General features: G+C 43.6%; 1 protein-coding gene across 2 annotated transcripts in view; it reads left to right on the forward strand.

Moving 5' to 3' along the window:
* SMYD2 (SET and MYND domain containing 2) overlaps positions 1–19,349 on the forward strand; it is a 49,611-nt gene that overhangs the window by 19,338 nt on the left and 10,924 nt on the right. The window contains exons 3-6 of one of the 2 annotated variants that reach the window (XM_044758053.2): positions 8,313–8,423; positions 10,864–10,924; positions 11,623–11,747; positions 16,894–16,961. In XM_044758053.2, coding sequence (XP_044613988.1) covers positions 8,313–8,423; positions 10,864–10,924; positions 11,623–11,747; positions 16,894–16,961 — 365 coding nt within the window. The remainder of the gene's footprint in view (positions 1–8,312; positions 8,424–10,863; positions 10,925–11,622; positions 11,748–16,893; positions 16,962–19,349) is intronic. The other variant, XM_070497818.1, reaches the window with a different exon arrangement.

A 19,349-nucleotide genomic window follows, 5' to 3' on the forward strand; every position in this document is an offset into this window, starting at 1 on the left:
CTCTTGCTAGGCTCTTTGAGGAACTAGGAATAGTGTTTTCCAAACTTTTCTACTAGATGCTAGTTCCACCAAATGTTCAGAGGTATTCCACAGAAAATGCATTCCGTGTTCTAACGATTTGAATTTGGAGAGAATATGATCTTTGACCTCCGTAAACCCTCCCCGGTCTATTTTTTAATGGAAACCTATTCATATACTTTGGGAAATACTAATATTATTAAACAGTGGCTTTAAGTGACAGGAAGGGTTTTCTGCATATCTGTACCTCTTTTTATGTTGTTTTCTTCCCGTACGTGGTGTCATTCACCTCCCCTACCACCTCTACCCCTGGTCTACTTCTGATTACCCACTATTTCATTGTTTTCTTTCTCTTCTCCCTGTGCAGTTGGCCTCCAGAAGTCCCCAGAGAGCCTTATTTAGCAGTGGGAGACGTTGCTAAGCCTGATGTCTCATCTGACCGTAGAGCTCGGCCACAACAGCTCTGGTCACAACAGCTCCTTGCCAGAATCAGGCACAGGCTGAGCCACTGGCTTGGGAATGTCTTCCTTGGCTCTGAAGGCCATATGCACAGTCCACTTCCCTGTGTCTCCCACGGCAGGCTTCCAGAGATTGCCAGCTTGTGTGACAGCGAGAATCTAAGTGGGCTCCTCGCTGAGTTTTCAGGGAGCATGCCTTCTTCTGAAGAGGCGAAATCATACTTTGCTCCTCCAATTGTGGAGAGAGCATTCTGGGGTTAGATTGCTGCAGCATTGGAGAGATGAGCGAGCCTTGGGAATTACGTGACTTGATTCCAGGCCTGATAAGTTAGCTGTTTCTATATTTAAGTTAAACACGTCTAGAGAAATTAACTCATTATGTTCTGGTTCTTTAGAGAAGCAAGATAATAAATCACATACAGTCGAGACGATATAACACGGAATAGTAGGAGGAGGAGATCCCAACCCTGTAGCTTATGAACTTGGCAAGTCACAGGACATCCCTGAGTGTCAGTTTCTTCAAATGTAAATGAAGACAATAGTGCCTATCCTGATGAATTCTAAGGACCTAGTGATATGGTAGATAAGAAAATTCTATATACACTGTGATGCTGTGTACAGGTATGAGGGCACAGGAAAAATAATATTATAATAATTTAGGCTGGGCTGAAGCTTAGCTTCAAGCAAAGAATAAAGTATACAGCGTACTTTAGATTTAAGGGACTTGTTTTTTAACCTAAGAGAATGGATGGATTCTAAGAACTTGAGAACACTAATGGTGTACGTTATAGAGTAAGTGACGCTAATTACAAAATGAGTCTTAACTTCTCTGGTTAACTATGAAGTCTGCATTAATATAAAACATCAGAATGTATGAGATGCTGAGCTATCTCTGGGTGTCCTGAGTGTGCTGCTAAGCCATCTTTCATCAGGCCTCACTAGGTGGCATGATTTTGATGAAATATCATGGTCTAAAGTTGGGGTTTTGGAGGTGGCCATGTGGTTCCCCTGCCTTTAGGACCTAGTCTCCCAGATTTGCAGACTCAGAAACCTCGTTTATGAGCACACAGTGAGGGGTGCCTTCCCTTGGGACGTTCACATGCACCAAATACACCAACCTGTAAGTACCACAAGTGCCCGTTTATTACTTTACAGCACGCAGTGTTGTTTGACAATCCGTGCATTCTCCCCCTACAGACAAATGGTACAGGTGGTCAAATTATAGTGAGATCTCTTGGGTAGCGAGGAAGCCCAGGATGGAGGATAGAGTCATGTGATTCTAAGTTGTGTCCAAAGGCCTTAGGCCAAGACAGTTTGCCATGTCAGGCTCATGATATGGACTCTCCCCTGCTACTCGTCCAGTTCCTGGGCCAGCGCTCCCTCAGCCCTGGAGTGTACTTCTGCAATTCAATGTTTCTATGCGTCTCTTAAGTCTCTGGTGATCAAAGTACCCTCCTAGAGGACGACTGATAACACAGCTCCTGGAGCCCCTTGTTTCTAGAGGTGACAGGCAGGATATGACCTGTAAGTTTCATCTGTCTCCTATTGTTGAAGGAAAAGGCTAATGGCCATTAAGGCTTTGCATCCTTTAGTACTGAAGAACTACGTAAGTGCAGGGCAGTGTACGATAATGAGAGAGAGTGGTCATAAAGGTTTAATAAAAGTAAATGCCTAGGAATAAATGGCTGTACAAGGGCTTCATACGTAAAATCATTAGGGAGGAATCTGGGGCATTTACTCCAGATAAAAATGTATTCAGGGTTCTGCCTAAAGGAATGCTTGGATGGGATCAAAGTGGAGACTGCTCCAAGATAAAATGTGGCACAAAACAAGAGCAGTGATGAGGAAGGTAATTGAGTGATTCTTCCCCTAGGAAAGCACGGCCTTCAGCTGCCAGTGCTTAACTGGGCCTTCTTCAAAGGTCGACCTCCCCCACCTGGAGTCACAGGTGGTCTCTATCACACAGCAGATGGTGGGGTTGGAATGGAGCTTGTCAGATCCAATTCATCTGTAGATAAGGAAACAATGTCCACCGTGGTTGGGTGACCTGCCCAAGGTCACACAGTGGCAGAACTGGGACTAGACTGTAGCTAGGGGAGGGCTTTCTCCACTTCCCATCGCTCTGCTTGGGAGTCCTGAGGGCCGTCCAGGAGAAGAGGTGCTAAGGGAATGTGTCAAAAGAAAGAGAAGTGGCCTTTGATGGATGTGAAATCCAAGAGCCCCTTCAGTGCTGTTGTCTTTGCCAGAAACCTCTCCAAGAGGGCCAAGGCACACGTTCCTCCTGGAGGGTTTCCTGTTTCTACAGAATACAGCATCTTGGGAGATCCCAGTCACTATGTTTATTCTGCTCTATCTTCGGTGCATTAGGATTTTGCTTTATTTTATATAATCTGACTATAGGTGTCTCGTCCTGTTTACTTCCCTCTTCATTCACTTGACTCAGTGTGATCCTGCCAGAGGAAAGATTTTAATTGATGATGCATGAAAGGATAATGGGAGGGAATATAAAAGAAATCGAAATTCCTTTTTAGTTAGGCTTGTTTTGTAACCTGTGTGTTTTAATGAACTCTATTTATTTTTATAAATATGCCTAGAAAGCTAAGTGTGTTATTCACACTTCTTCATTAAATTGTACCATGACATGTTCAAGAGAATAGTTTTAGAGAGTTATTGTATAGAGGAATCGCTGTGGAGGAGAACATTCTAGGGTTGCATGTAGGGTATTATTTTTTAAACATTAACAAATAGAAAAAAATCTGTTTGTGTTTTGGAAATGGAGGTCATGGGCTATGAGTGTGCTTTTGGAAGTAGGAAGGAGCGTGCCCCGATGGGGATAAAAAAGCCTGTGTGAGGAGCATGCGACTCAAGATATGAGAAAATTCTTGACTTTGATCAACTAGAAAATAACTGAAATGTAGAAGATGTTTGAGAAATGCTCACATGACCTTGTCGTTGTTGTGGGTCTTTAGTGAGTGGGGCCAGAGTCGTAGGTCTAATCCTCGTTAAATTAGCTTTGGTCTCTTAACCCAGACATAGAAAGCATCTCAACCAAGCCACTCTTCTTTCTAAGTGTTTAACGTCACTGGTAGGAAAAAATGTGTATGAATGAATGAATCCCATCACTCTTTTATGGAAATATAAAACAAAGCTTCTGTCCTCATGATGGGGTTCAGTGACAGTAGTCATCTTTGTGTGAGTTGGTCTGTATGGACCTGATTCCTTTTGCACTCTTCCTCTCGAAGGTAATGTAATGGAAAGCAGAAATCCTGTGGCATTTTCTTACCATTCCACATTTTAAGAGATCACATATGCATGCTATTCCACATTTCAGGAAATCACATATGCATGTGTCTAAGTAGACTATGTCTGTTTTGGAAGCTCCATTGCAAGAGAAACACCGAGCGCAAGAGTTAGAAAAGGGGACTTCACAATAAAAATCCGATCTGCTTCTCCAGGAAGACAATGTATCATTTGCTCAGCAGAAAACTGGAGGACGCAGCAATCACTCTTTTCTTCCAGTGTTGGAGATGCTGGTACACCCTGAGACAATTTTGCAACTCTCTCTGCATCTTTAAGCATTTTTGTCCAAGCACAAAAAGCAAAATCATGCAGAGCAGTTATTACAGTGGCTGAAAATGAATTAGAAGTTTATAAAGGATACAAAAAAATTCTGTCTTACTTTTACGTAGATTTAATTGTTTGTTTCTTGCACAAATAATCTATGCTCATTATAGAAAAATCAGAAGGTACAGACTGAAAGAAGAAGAGAAAAAGTCTCCATAATCTTATCCTTCCAGAGAAAATCACTGGTAGCACTTTGGCGGCTGTCTTTCTAAATCCTTCCTATGTATGCATTTATTTGTATGCAGTCACGCGTCGCTTAACAACAGGAATACATTCCAAGAAATGCATCGTCAGGCGATTTCATCGTGGGAACATCATAGGGTGTCCTTACACACAAATCTAGGTGGTATAGCCCACTACACACCGAGGCGACATGGTACTAGTCTTAGGGGCCACTGTCATATATGCTGTCTGTAGTTGACTGAAACGTTGTTATGTGGCGCATGACTGTATTATTTTTCTGGAAAATGGGATCCAAGTTTACATAAAATTTTATAAAGATTGCAATCATGGCAGGAGTAATAGCTTGACTTTTGAAGAAACATAGTAGAAAAAGTTTTAGAAAAACTGACAAAAATGTTTTAAAAAGCATAAAGTGTTGCAAAACCATTCTGTGTACAAAGAAACTGCCACTACTAAGAAAACAAGAACAAAAACAAACTATGAATTGATAACATTCATTCTTATTCATCAGGCTGGCTGAAATTCCTTTTCAATTTTGTCCAAGCTGTTTGTAGTTTCTTATGGGCAAATTGCCCTTCAGTTTCTCTAAGATGTGCGAACCATCTGTATGAATGAAGAAGGTGTATTGAGATTTGCTCAGAACCTATCTGACATTTCTTCCAGATGCCATCCTCCTCTACCTTTCTTTTTTAATAATTAAGCTGAGTAGTGCCGCTGTGGTACAGCTCTGTCAATCCTCCCTTAATCCACATCTCTCATCACCTTCCAACAGAAAGTGACAACTTATTATCCTGGTGAATTTCCCTTGAACAACTTATGTCATTCTGCATTTCCTTGAATTTATCCAGCTCTCTGATCTAACTGCTGTGTGTGGGACATTACAGGTGGTCTTACTTCGACCTTGTGTTCTGACATAGTCAGAAACTACTTAAAGTCAGAGACTTCATCTCCCATCCCTGCCTCTCGGGTCCATTGCAGGCCTTATTGAATGAATGAATGAGCCAGTAAATGAACAGTTACCAACATTGTTGAGAGTGCACGGTGTGCCAGGCGCTGTTCTAAGTGCTTCTCGTGGAGGAGCTTACTGGATGCTCACAATGACCTTTTATGGTTGCACAAATGCCTGGTTATCCCTATTTGAAGGTCCTGCATTTCTTGGTATTCTTCAATCTATGTGTCTGATTATCACTCTTGGAAGGTGTAAAATCCTAGACTCAGGATTCTGGACCTGCTAAGTAACTTAGGGATCATGTTCTTTACAGCCCGGAATACAGATGCACAGGGATTAAGAGTCCTGCCTAGTGTCATGTAGCTTCTTTGCCAAGGAGCAGGGATAAGAATGTAGGTTTCCTGAGAGCCCCAGAACAGTGTCCTCCTGCTTGACAGCACTCTGCTCTCCTCCCAGAGCGTTCCTTGTAGTTAGCCTCTCTTCCCTTTGAGGACATTTGCATCAATAAATGTCAACATTGCATTATTTATATTAACATTAATTTTATATTAATTATATTAATAAATTAATTCTATTAATAAATAATAACTGAATCATATTAAGAAAGGTTAATATTAAACTTCTTTCTCCCAGGAGCTCATGGTTGTTAAACACCAAAGACACCACCTATAATTTAGAAAACCAGCATCTTAAAGGCCCTGCAAAGCCCTTCTCTTCGAGTTCCCGGGGTCATAGCGGACGATTGTTCATAGATGTTAATTATCTATCTGTCCTCAGCTGGTGGTCTCCATTTCCCTCAGATATCCCCAGGCCTGAAGCCCTCTTTGTCTTTTCCTTTTTGCTTTGCATCTGGAGAGGGAGCTGGTTTGTCTGCAGGGAGCTGGACCCACCTGTTCCTACCTCTTTGCCTCATCACTGTGCTGTCATTTTAGACTTTGGCTAAAAACAGATCCTCTTCTCCTTGTGCATGTCTTGTCATTTCTTCCTCTCCCTGCTCTTAGTTATATTCGGCACAGAGTTATTGAACTCTGCAGAACATCTCGGCACAGAATTTGAGCCAAGGGTCTGTACCATGTACATACTTCAGTAAATCACTTGGTGGCGTCATGTGCTTCCTCCTTGGGATGGGGGTGGAGGGGAGGGTGGAGGGAGACATCTTCATTCATTCAACAACTTTACTGAGTGCCTGGTAAATGTCAGGCGCTGTTCTAGGTTCTGGGGTTATGCATGCAAACGAAAGAGACTAAGTCCCTTTGTTTTAATGGGAGGAGACAGATACTAAACCAAAAAACTAATAAATAATGTAATATATCAGGCGGTGAGAAGTACTAAGAAGACACATAAAGCCAGGAGAGGGAGTGATGGGGAGAGTGCTGTTTTTGACTGAGTGTTCATGGCAGGTATCTTGAAGAGGTGAGATTGGAGCAAAGACCTGGAGGAGTGAGGGACGGAGCGATATGAACATCTAGGGGGAGAGGGCTCTAGCTGGGAAGCACAGCAATCATAAGAGGTCTTGAGGCAGGGGCGTGCTTGGTCTGTTCAAAGGACAAGGAGACCGTGTGGCCGACGTCGAATGAGGCGAGGGAGAGCCTGGTAGGAGATGATGAGGTCAGAGGAGCGGATGGGTCTCCCATCTTGTGTGGCCTCGTAAGTCAGTTTTAGGACTTTGCCTTTGCTTTGAGGTGAGAAGCCAGTAGATGGTTCTGTGCCGAGAACTGGCATGATCTGAGTTTTGTTGAATAGGATTGATTACTCTGGCTGCTCTACTGACCACAGTTGGTAGGGGGCAGGGGCAGAAGTGGGCACTGGGTAGAAGGCAAGGGCTAATTCCATGAGAGGCGTCGGGGCTGTGACAGGGTAGGAAGGTGGGGGTGGTCAGAAGTGATGAGACTAGATGTGTTCTCAAGGCAGAGACGGTGGATTTTCCAGACAGCTGGATGCGGAGTGTGAGTGAGAGAGAGGTGGCAAGGAGTCTGTGGATTTCTGGCCTGAGCATCTGAAAGAATGGACTTGCTGTTTTCTGAGATGGGAAAGGCTGAGGGAAGAACAAGGCAGTACCCCATTCCACTGTGAGAGAGTGTGCAAAGCCTCCCATCAGTACCAAAATGTGCTCTGATAGTTCTCATCCCAAAGATTACTCCCTCTCCTCTGTCCCCTGTGCCTTTGCCCCATTTCTCCCAGTGTCCACATCTCCTCCCGTTCTCTTGAATCCACTCCAAGCAGCTTCTCATCCTCATCATGTCACCAAAACTGGTTTTTATCAGAGTCAGCGATGACCTCCATGATGTGCCATCAGTTCTCAGGCATCCCACGCTAACCCTGTCGCCAGCGCTAGCATCATCATTTACGGCCGCCTCCTCAGAGCGCTTTCTTCCCGGCCTCCGCAACCCCGTGCTGTCCTTCTCTTCCCTCAGCCTTCCCCGTCTCAGTTGATGGTGTCTCCACCCTTCCAGTCACGAGTGTACATCCTTCGCCCTTCAACCTGGGCAATAGAAGCTTCAAGACATGTGATAGAAAGAAATCGTTTTCCTATTTTGTCAAATGAATCTTTAGGAAGTCTGTATTCCTAGATATTCCCAGTAGGTGCCCATAACGGATTCTTTGAGAGCCCTTGACAAAGCCTTCATTTGTGTTCTATTTTTGTCACCTATAAAAGGGGACTAGTTGTTGGGTCTGTCCACTGTCAGAGCCGGAACACAACTGTAAGGGAGCAGAGCCAAAGCAATGGCTAATGCCCAAATCACTCACTCCTATGAGTCGACAACTTCCACAGATAGTGGAAATGTATATGTGTTGTTTGGAATAATGAGGAGCGAGATGAAAGACACGAGATGCTTGATGAAAAAGCACAAAGCACATTTTCTCATCCCAACAACCTTGGCCGGGCCCGAGTCAAGGTTAAACAACCATATCTATCTTAAAGGATGTTTTTCTCTCTAGCTTTTGTGAGCATCGTCGTGTTTTCCAAAAGGAAACATATTTCACTTGACCTTAACTAGGAGGACTTACTGTGTCCTCTCTTCCTGCACTTTATTCCAGAGTGTGTGTGTGTTTTTAATAATTTTTTTTAACCTTTCCAGAAAGAAGATTGGCCCATGCACAAGCTGGAATGTTCTCCCATGGTTGTTTTTGGGGAGAACTGGAATCCCTCAGAGACCGTAAGGCTAACTGCAAGGATTCTGGCCAAACAGGTGAGGAAATGGGATCATATTCAAGTGCATTTTGTTTTATTTTTTTTTCTTCAAGGTCAGAAAGATGAGTAACTGACTTATGGTGATCATCTCTTGTGAAACATTCTTTCAAACATTCTTGGACTCTATTTCCTGTCACATCCATATGGACAGGGGTGGGAACAGCACTCCAGGCATAAACCGGTTTGAATTTGCCCTGTGCAACTAAGATGTCGCCTGTCCCAGGCCAGGAACATAGCCACAGCCATTAAATTCTGAGCTTTTCATGAGACAGGTTTACATAGAAAAATATGGCCTTTCAAGGCATGGAAACCGGAATGAAAATAGTTAGAGCGTCCTAGGGATCCTGAGCGACTGGCCTGCGGGGGTTCGAGATTTTCCCCTTTTCTTTCTGACAGAGAGCATGCTGCCCACTCCCCTCCCGACCCCTCACCATCCTCTGCAATGTTGTTCTCTTCCCTGTCTCCTGGCTTGCTCGTGCCTAGGCAGGCAAGGAGTGGGATGGAACGACCAGCGTGGCATATGCAAAGAAGAAAAAAGAGAAGGAGTGGAAAAGTAGAAATCGAGGCAAGGGGAGAGAGGAAGGGGGTAAAAGGAAGAAGAAGAAGGAAAGAAAGAAGTGCCTCTGGTGGGCACAGACAATGGGCATCAAACAGTTCCTCCAAAGATGATGCGGCGCTGGCTGCCTTCCCGGGTTTGGTCAGTCTTGACTGATCACATGATAATGTGATGCCCGGTCTCCAGACCCCATAGGACTTGTCCCTGTGACCCAATGAAATAGGCCGTGTGCTTAGGAGGCATCTCTCCTTGGAGGTGCTCGCTAAATAATCAGTTAGTAGTAGGGAAGGCCTCTGTCCTGTCAGTCTTTTAAAGCTGAAATTTCATCCACATCTTCTTTATACCTGCCACCTCCCCAACCTTTACAATTTTCTATTTTTTATCCAAGCCAAATGTGATCGTAATGAGTAGCACATAGCTGTCCCCAGACCAAGTCAGGATCCTGGGCCGCATAAACAGAAGTCAAGCATTTCCGACCTCTGAGGTCATTGTTCCCTTCTGTTCAGCTTGGGTCAGGCGCCTGCAGAAATGCCACTTCACCAGCTCAGGGTAACCGAAGGCATTCAAGAGTTGCCTGTGAAGTGAGACCGAAAAACCAGAATTGTTTTCTCTGGAGGAGGTTAACTTTGGGATCCTCAGTAGCAATTATCTTTAAATACTTGCGGAGTCCTTGATCAGAAGGAAGGGGTAGGAGGAACTGGTGTGATCGGGTGAGGCATCCGGTAAATAAACCATCAGATTAGATCTCTGAGCATCTGGGGAGCATTGAGTGACCAATCTGCTGGTTCCCCCACCCCCAACTCATTGATGTCATTTATAATGTTGAGGGTAAGAATTCAGAAGAAGCTGGTGTACTTTCCTGAATGAAGAGCCTCCCCAGGCAAGATGACTTATGAATCTTATGGAGCGTATCCCGTGAATGGAAGATTTCGACTCCAAAAAAGAACTATTGAACTATTTTGGCACCAGGAGGGAGGTCGGAATGCTATGATGAGTTTATACCAGTTTCATTCAACTTTTATTATAATTACTGCTCCTACTAATAGTCTATTAAATGGAAAGTTACCTGGCCATCTTTTCATCTCTATAGGACTTGATGATTAAAAAAGCAGACCATTTGTATTCTAGTAGCTTGCAAAGGATTAGGGGAGACAGGCTACCCAACTACCAAGGGGAAGCTTAACATGTTAACTAGGGAGGTGAGAGCGCCCTGCCAGACCACCTGTATCCCCAAATTGAATAGCCAGATTACAAAGACGCGGCCTCGGGCCAGCTCTTGAGCTCTGCTTTTGAACTCTTGTCAACACCAAGTTTATTCATGTCCTCAAAGCCTAGCGGGTTTACTATTGTTAGCTCCTCTTGGGGTGTCTAGAACAAAGCCAGCAACACGTTTAAAGTGAATCCGAGCTCACAGATACAACCAAAAGTGTTCTTTTTGAAACACAGAATTTGAGATCATTTTAGCCTATGCTTAAAGAAAGTGTAAAATGGATGGGGGGTTTGATTTTGTTCCTTTTTAGAAGGAGAAATAATAAATAGGATGGTTCATCTGCCGACTCAGTCCTTTTAAGTCGGGGCCCTAAAAAGTTGTTTTCTAGCCAGTGTTCTTTCCCATAACAAGCATTTTTGAGCCTACTGTGTGCATGGCATTATCAGAGTGGTAGGAATGCGGCAGACACTTTAGAAAGCTTTTCAAAAGAGTCTTTTGGATTTCGGTGTTGGGCAAACACTCTCAGGGCCCCAGTGGCGGACTCCTTGGATGGCCTTCTTTACTTCATTGAGAATTGTTGCTTTTTCTTCATGTGGATGTAAAAGTGAAAGTGCCACTTTCTGCACTGGTTGTTAAAATCTGTATCTGCGTGATTTCTTCCCCAATTACTAGAAAATCCATGCCGAGAGAACACCTTCCGAGAAACTGTTAGCTGTGAAGGAGTTTGAATCACGTAAGTCTTCCTGTGACTGGCCGAGGAGTTATTTTAGCCACACAGTTATTGTGGATTAGGCGGGACTGAAGGAAGAAAGGGGTCGCTTATATTCTTAGTGATGGTGATGACTTCTTAATTATTAGTTTTTATTTAGATTTGTATGCTGTTTTGAAAAATGACTATAATTTTTTTTTGAGTTGACAGGATTACTAGGAAATAATTCAGGGAAAGGAGGAACTCGCAGGATGAAGGATTGTGTCTCAAGCTATCTCCTGCTGGCTCTCCTGGCATGCTGAATATTTTTGGGTCTTTGCTGAATTGCGGTCCTGTAAACAGCTAATGTCCTTAATGAAAGGCATTAAATCAGGGGCCATCCAGTTTCTTGACCATGACACTGATTCCACGGCCAATTGGGGGGCCCTTGACTAGACTGAAGCTGTTTATCAGTCACTGCCACTTATTCCTGACCTCATTGCTAATGGTCAGTTGAAATTTCATGTGCTGAGTGATTTCCAGTTGTCAGAGGAAGAGAAGAAAGAAATGGCATGCCTTTCTTCCCTCAGGGCATATCAGTTAGACCAAGTGATGGGAAGAACATTTTCTAGGGGTCTACATTTTTTTTCCTTCCCCTCATGCCACTTACTAAAGTAAAAAAAAGGATGTAGCTAGAAATCAAGAATTTTCTACCTGGTGAATAACGGACTGTTCATCCACAGATCTGGAGAAATTAGACAATGAGAAGAAGGATTTGATTCAGAGTGACATTGCCGCTCTCCATCACTTTTACTCCAAGCACCTTGAATTCCCTGACAATGATAGCCTGGTAGTACTCTTTGCTCAGGTAAGAAGGTCAGCATCAGGTAACACTTAGTCTAGCCTTTCCTTTTCCAAGCCCCTCTCCCCAGCACACAGTCAGTGAAGTTGAATGGAAATAGAATGATGGGATCAACTTGACGACAAGGCTCTTGACCTGTTGGACCCTGTTTTGCTTAGCCTGCTAGGTGACCTTGAGCGGCTCAGGTCCTCTCTCGGCTGGCCCTCACTGATGGGTGGAGCATAGGAAGTTTGCCTCTGCTTCTGCTGCTGCTGGAGAGTTTATAAAAACAGAGGAGTTGCCGGAGCCCCGGTGCTGTAAGATCTTTGAAAAGAGAAGACCATTTGAGGCGCCTACATTACATTTTACTTTCCTCCTCTTAAACCTTCCATTCTGACAGTCGTGCTTTTTTTTTTTACTCCCACCAACACTGTGTTGACAAAGCAGAGGCGTATACAGATGTCCCCAAGTGGGAGGCTCTCTCTGATGGCCCTAGGAAAGATAGTCACCACAGAGAGGAGCCCAGGTGGGTCTAATACACGAAGTCTTTCCTGACGGTTGCTAAGAAATTTCCTTTAGAGAAGCCTAGGTTTACCAAAATCAGATATAATAAAAAATTAGAGAGGCTTCTAGACAAGAGGAACTTAAAAGCGACTGAAGAACTGGAAACCAGCCATGTGGAAAGGCCAAAGCTGGGACATTGTTAGGACGAGGGAAGAAGGAGCAGGTGTCACCTTTCGGCTGAATGCGTGATCTGGCTGTTTCAGTCTCCCTGTTATTTCAAGAGTGGCCCTTCCTGGCACAACTTGCCAGACTGGATTTCTCTCCCTCATACATCCTTGTGTTTTCCCCTACAAGCTGGGCATCCAGTTGAAGGTGACCTTCCCAGACAGAGAAATACTGGAGTACTGCTTGATGGGTGCAAGTAGCTACATTCCCCTGCCAGAAACTTCAGTCTCTAGAAACATAAGAGCTTGGGTGGGTCCTTACATATTTTTGTCTTAGAACAAATTTTGACTTAGAGCAGAATAAGCTTTGACCCAGTAATTCCATTTCCAGGAACCTGTCCTAAGGAAATAATCAGAGATTATGGTCAGAGATTGGCACACAAATTTTGTATTGTGGGGTTCTTTAAAAAAAAAAAAAAGAAGAGAAAGGAAATATTATAAATGGCCATCAGTAGGAGTTTGGTGTATAATTTATGGCATAGCCTTATGGTGGAAAGTTATATAACCTTTATAAGTTATATTTCAGAGAATGTCTAAAGACGTGGGAAAACATTGATGATACGTTAAATGTAAAAGCAGAATAAAAAATGTGTATAATATAAAAATGTACATATATACTTAGGAAAAGATTAAATGGAAGTTCACAGGTGGTTATCTTCTGAGTTGTCGGAAAGTTTTCCTTTTTTTCTTTGGATGATTTTCTGGATTTTCTACAATGAGCATTTATAACTTAAGAAAACACTGAAAACAAGAAAAAGATAAAAATCACTCATAGGGGCTGGCCCCGTGGCCGAGTGGTTAAATTCGCGCGCTCCGCTGCAGGCGTCCCAGTGTTTCGTTGGTTCGAGTCCTGGGCGCGGACATGGCACTGCTCATCAGACCACGCTGAGGCAGCGTCCCACATGCCACAACTAGAAGGACCCACAACGAAGAATATACAACTATGTACCGGGAGGGCTTTGGGGAGAAAAAGGGAAAAATAAAATCTTTAAAAAAAAAAAAAAAAGCACTCATAATTCTTCCTTCCACTTTAAAAATGACGCATATAAAGGAGAAAGAAGTGAGTCTTCATTCCTTCTCCCACCCGCTTCACCTCTAAGGGAACCGCTGTTAGCCTTTTGGTGAATTCCTTGATAGACTTTATGTTTCTATAGATAGAGTTCTGTCGTGTGACTGTCATAATCAGAAAAAAATGCCGTTCTTTGTAAAAGGAAAAATAGGTTCCAGTTATAAGTGTTAAACTAGAAGTGATAAGAAACCTTCCTGATTTTCATCCTATCATCCTGGATTTGCATCATACTTGCCTAAGTGTCCTCAGACGCTGGATTTGGGTGAGAGTGGAAGGTTCAGGAATTGACTTCTGTTATATATTTTTAAAAACTAGATACCTGACTTTTTTTTCTGGATTAGATGAAGCATGGTTATGTGGGAGAAGAAATAAATATAGGGTCTCTTTACTTCTAGCTCTGGAAAAAAGGTCACTTTTCCTCCAGCACAGAAGCGCCTGCTGACAGGACTTCTCAGTGTTGCTGTAGTAGATGTGGGCCCATATTTTCCTAACCAAGAATCAAGGCGCTTCTCTCACAAGCAGAAGTATATTTGTGGTGAAAATGACTCAGAGTCTTTGAAATTTGGACTGACTCAGAAAATCCAGGAAAAAGACACACACACCCCTACGCACACAGATATAACTATAGATAATTAATTCCTTTATAGACTTTATATTTATATTTACCAAATCATAATATCCATCCTGAGATTGTATATACACACATACACACACGCATGTATCTTTTTTCTTATGTAAATTTGAAAGGGGCATTCTGTATCCCCAAAGAAAAATCTAAAGCAAAAATGAAAAATGCCGTTCCAGCCCCACGCCACCCTCTGGTTCTGCCCCTCAGCCCCCAGCTGCATGTCCGCTGTTCCAGCTTTTCACTTCTTTCCTCCTCCTGGTTCATGAGAGGGTGTTGTGGGTTAACTTGTGGCCCAGCAACAGCTGGCAGCAGAAGGTGACTGTGCTCCTCCGACAGCACTGAGGTGCGTTTTAATCACTGGGAACATATGCATGGTTGGGAAATGTATTTTTGGTGTGCAGCCTACATCTAGTCTAAATGCTAATTATGAGAATAGCTTTAGCAAAGCACTTACGCCTGGTTTGACTTGAAAAAAAGGCTTATGGCCCATGCATCTTTCTTAACACGCAGGTTCACTTTCCTTCTAGCAGGCAAATTGCTATGCAGTTTGGCTTAAACATCATCACCACCTCCCAGAAAGGAACAGTGATGACACTTGTGCTTACAGGAGCCTTTACTTATGAAGTAACACCCTCACTCTTCCACACTAAGAGGAGGAGGGCAGAGGGAATAAACCGACCGATGGTCACGGAACATTCGAGCCTGAAGGAATCTGGAGTCATAGGCTGGTCCACTTGGGCTCCATGCAGAGGAAGAGGCTAAGAGGCGAAGAGGCAAAGTCTCCCAGCCCTTAGAGTTAGTCAGGAGCTCTGTCCCTTGATTGGTTGTGAAAATTGTTGCTAAATTCTTTCATTCATTGTTTTCATTCTGCAAACATTTGTTGTGCTCTCGTGGGTACCAGACACTGCTGAGGCATCGTAGTGTCCAGTCTGAGGCCGTATATGGATCATTCAGTACCTAGTAAGGTGCAAGACGCATAGTTCTTGCTCCAGTAGATTTTAGTGAATGAATGAATATCCTCATATACCCTTACCTAATGTTGATTGATGGCTGTAGGTTAATGGTAACTGGTTAATGTCCTGATGACAGAATAAGTTAGGGTACCTGAAGTTGGCACAAAAAACAGTATGCTAAGTTTTCTACTTAGAAAATGCTTAGCCCCTCAGCATTACAAAGGCTGTGTATGGTTCTGCTAACCTGCAGTGATCGTCTCTTTTTGTGCTGAAAATGGTAAACACGATTGTAAATATGTTGAATTGTAAAAAGTACAAGTCAAACCCATCATAGCCTTTACTTCTCTGTGTACCAAGACTTCCAAGCCTTTGACGTTGGCCCTTTAATTTTAAGTAAAATTGCCACGTGGACGTTCATAGATCAGAACAGTTTTAGAAGAAACATGGTGTAGTGGAAAGAAACATTTGTGTTTTGCTGTCAGAGTGTCTAGTTTGAATTCTGACTCCTGTTCTGCCACTGGCTACTTATATGGCCTTGGACAAATTACTTAATCATTGACCTCCCTGAGCCTCAGTTTCCATATCTGTAAAGTGGATTATGCCAGGGTAGTGTTGACGATTTATGAGAAGGTAGTATGCAGTACCTAGCATAGTGCCTGGTCCAGAATAAATGCTCCGTGGATGTTGATTTTAAAAAGTCCATCCATTGGCCTGAAGTGTGCCAGTGCGCTCTCCTGTGTTGAAGAGCATGGTTCCAGCCCACAGGATGAAATCGTTCAGCACACATGCCTTACAGACAGCCTTCACAGCAGCTGGGGAGGAGCAGGGCTCTCAGCGTTTACCCCAGGCTTTGGGCAAGTCACTGCTCCTCTCTGACCTCAGTTTCACCATCTCAAAAGTAAAGAGACTGAGTCCCCTTCCAACTCTGAAATTTCAGATACAAATGAGAAACACTCACTGAATTATCTCCCAATAGACTGGGTGTTTCTTGAGGGCACGGGTTTGGGCCTGTTCATCCTTCTGTGCACAGCGCCTCCAGCACATAAGGGCTCTCAATGAATGTCTGCGGAAGGAATGAATTTATGGAACAACATAAAATTGGGGATGTATACTACTAATTGTTAGCCTGCTAGCTCTAAGTTAGACTTCCAGAACAGTGAGAGTTGCCTTTGGTATTTTTCAATGCAACATTTCTTTTCAAGGATGAGAAAGTAGCCAGTGGTTGATTTGGCTGCGATGTGAAATAAAGGTCTGAGTTCCTTAAGTTCAGGCCCTTGACCTCTCTGCCTCTCAAGGGGATAGAGAGCAGTTAGATTAGCTGTATAAGGGCTTTCATATTTACTACCTCACCGGATGAGATGGGCAGGGGATTAAGTGGCTTTTTTTTAATGGGAGAAAATCGAGGACAGGCACTCAGTGATGGGCTGAAGATCACGTGACAGATCTGTGGCATAACTGGGCTTAGACTGCAGATGCCCTAACTCCCATGCATACATGCAGACTTCGGTCCTTGGAGCCTTAGGGGGCTGTGGCATTCTTGGGCCACTGTGTGTACGTGGGTGGGAAGGCTGGACCAAGGAGGGCCTGAACCCTGACAATCCTTTTATTTGTTTACACATGTGACTGATGGTTAAAGTTTGTTTGAACAAAGGAGACTGTGGCCAAAAGAAAGGTTTGACGATCACTAAACCAGAACATCTTCCTGGTTAATTTGTTAAAATAAAAGAAATGATTTCTAGCCAGAGAGAAGCTTTAGCTCAGTTTTCTCTTTCTTTCTCCTCCTTCCTCACTGCAGGTTAACTGTAATGGCTTCACAATCGAAGACGAAGAACTTTCTCATTTGGGATCAGCCATATTTCCCGAGTAAGCGGAGTTTGACTTCATTTCTTGTCTTTTTACTTTTTTTTTTAAACACTAATTTGATTTTTGTAAAAAATTTCTAAACAACCTGCCTAACTGCGTGTGGTAGACATGAAACGCCAAGTGAATTAAGACGCCCTTTTAATTCTGCCAGAGTTCAAAATATCTCCCCTCCATTTAAGGGCCCGAAGGTAGTAGTTAAGAGAACAGTTGCTTGTTAAGTCCTGCTGGGCAGAGAGCTGCTATTAAAGAATATTTGAAAGTGTGCACAGAAGGAACAGCCCATGCCCTGCTGAGAAATTTGCTTTTTGCATATCTGTCGTTCTAGAAATCTTTGGGTTTCTTTTACTCAAAAGTAAAACAGTAATTTGCAACCAAGAATTGGCCACAGGCTTCTGTAGGGAATATATGAGCTTCTTCTCCATCTGTCCTTTTTGAAAAATACCAGTATAGACACAGCACAGTTTGGAGGGAGAATATGCTAAAGTGGTGAACGAGGGGAAAATTTCAAAGAACTATAGGATTTTTTTCTCTACTTCAGGAATACTCAAGTAATTCAAGAAAGGCTAGCCAGTTGACAAATGGAGATCTTTATGGCTCTGACTTTAGTAGATTGCCGAGAATGGCTTTGCCATTGTCTCTTTGACGGAAAGGGTATTTTCAAAACGCTTTAGTCGCCTGAAATCAAGCCCCCTCTTTACAAATGGAGCAGAGGAACCCTTCCTGCATCCCTTGTCTAAATGAATCCACAGTGTGGATTAGTTCCATCTAAAGTGGCATTGCTTAATATGTACTACAGGACCCCTTGGCTTTAGGGTGAAGCAGATGGAGGAAACTCTTAACACCCGTGCGTTAGCCATGGGTGATGTGTGCGCCCCTGGTGTGTGTGTGTCTGTTGCTGCCCAGCTCTGGGCCTTGTACAGGTCTGAAACATAAGGATGGATCTGTCCAGCTCTGTGCCTCGTGAGCAGCTGTCATAGGCTTTCTTGAACCAGAGAAACAAAAAAATTTATTCACGTAATATTACTAGCCTATGGCCAAAATGTGTCATCTGCAGTTTGAATTCCAATAGTGAGGAAACAAGTATTTTTGAGAAAGGCTCTTTTGAACTTTTGCCCTGGGAGAAGGAAGAAGAAAAAGAGAAAGGCTCCTGTTGACAACCTGAAATGAACTCTGGAATGTCTCTGCTCTCAGTATCTTAAAGACGGAAAGAAAGGATAAGAGTTACAGTATTGCTTCGTCCTTTTCCATGATGGCCAAGACAACGATGATACCAAGAGCATGAGTTGTTTTAGGTTCTTTGCCTTATGGTCCTTTCCCCCCACCTTCATTAAAAAGATATGGAGGAGCTGTCTTGAAATGAGTTACTTAATACTTCTGCAAGATGGTTCTAGAAATCTGCTTTTCCGTTAATAACCACTTTGGGTGCATTTGTGTATTTCCTAGGGTCTGGTTCCCTGTGCACCACTTACTAGGGAGCCAGGTGGGCTGTGATGCAGGGCGGAGGTGACCATCCCCAAAGACAAAACAAGGAAGTTGCTACATGTTGTCCCAGGCTCACGGCCAGCCACTGACGTCACTCAGCCCTCTAGCAACCCCACGGTGGAGGACGGCTCCCCCTCGTACCCAGACAACCCAGGGCAGCTCATCCTCATCAGGCTTTGCAACTCCTTGGCTTTTTTGTATTTTTGGGGTAAACAGGAGAGGGGTTTTGGTCGCTGAGGGTTCAGGCAGGTGACACCGGCCACCAGAGCAGTGATACATATGGATGTGAGTGCCCATATGAGCCCCAGTTTCCAGGCAGTTTTAATTGGGGGAAAAATCCCTTTGGGCTGAAATCATAGCGGCCTTGTGATTTCAAAGGCAGCATTTTCAGAGATCAAGCACTTTTCCCCTGTAGTTTAGAAATTTCTGTTCTCAGAACTTTGACCTTGATATAATCAGAAAGCTCAAAGCCCCTCGCACAGGCGAATCTCTCTATCCTCGCCGGCCCTGAAAATCAGACAGCGAGCAGCAGGAACAGTGGTGTCCCAATTTTCCAGATGAGGAAATTGAGGTGCCGCGAGACTCAGATGGGCTTCTCCAGGTCTCTGGGGGGATCACAGGCCCTCACTTAGGAAGCTGGCATCTCCCACCGTGGCGATTTCTCAACATCTGAAGAAAAGATGGTAGAAATAATCCACTACTATAAAAAGTGCTTGGAAATAACAACCCATTTGTCTTGCACGGTGGAGGAGCAGTTCACTGCAGGAGTTGGGTTTTGAGTCCTGCCTCTAACAGGAAGGAATTTCTGTGGGATTTGTTGTTCTGCTGTTTTTATTGTTGTGTGCTCTTTGTTTTTGGTTTAGACGTCACCATTTGGACTTGCACATTTCCCTTTTCAATATTGTT

This window comes from Equus asinus, chromosome 25 (genome assembly GCF_041296235.1).
Source record: "Equus asinus isolate D_3611 breed Donkey chromosome 25, EquAss-T2T_v2, whole genome shotgun sequence".
Taxonomy (NCBI): Eukaryota; Metazoa; Chordata; class Mammalia; order Perissodactyla; family Equidae; genus Equus; species Equus asinus.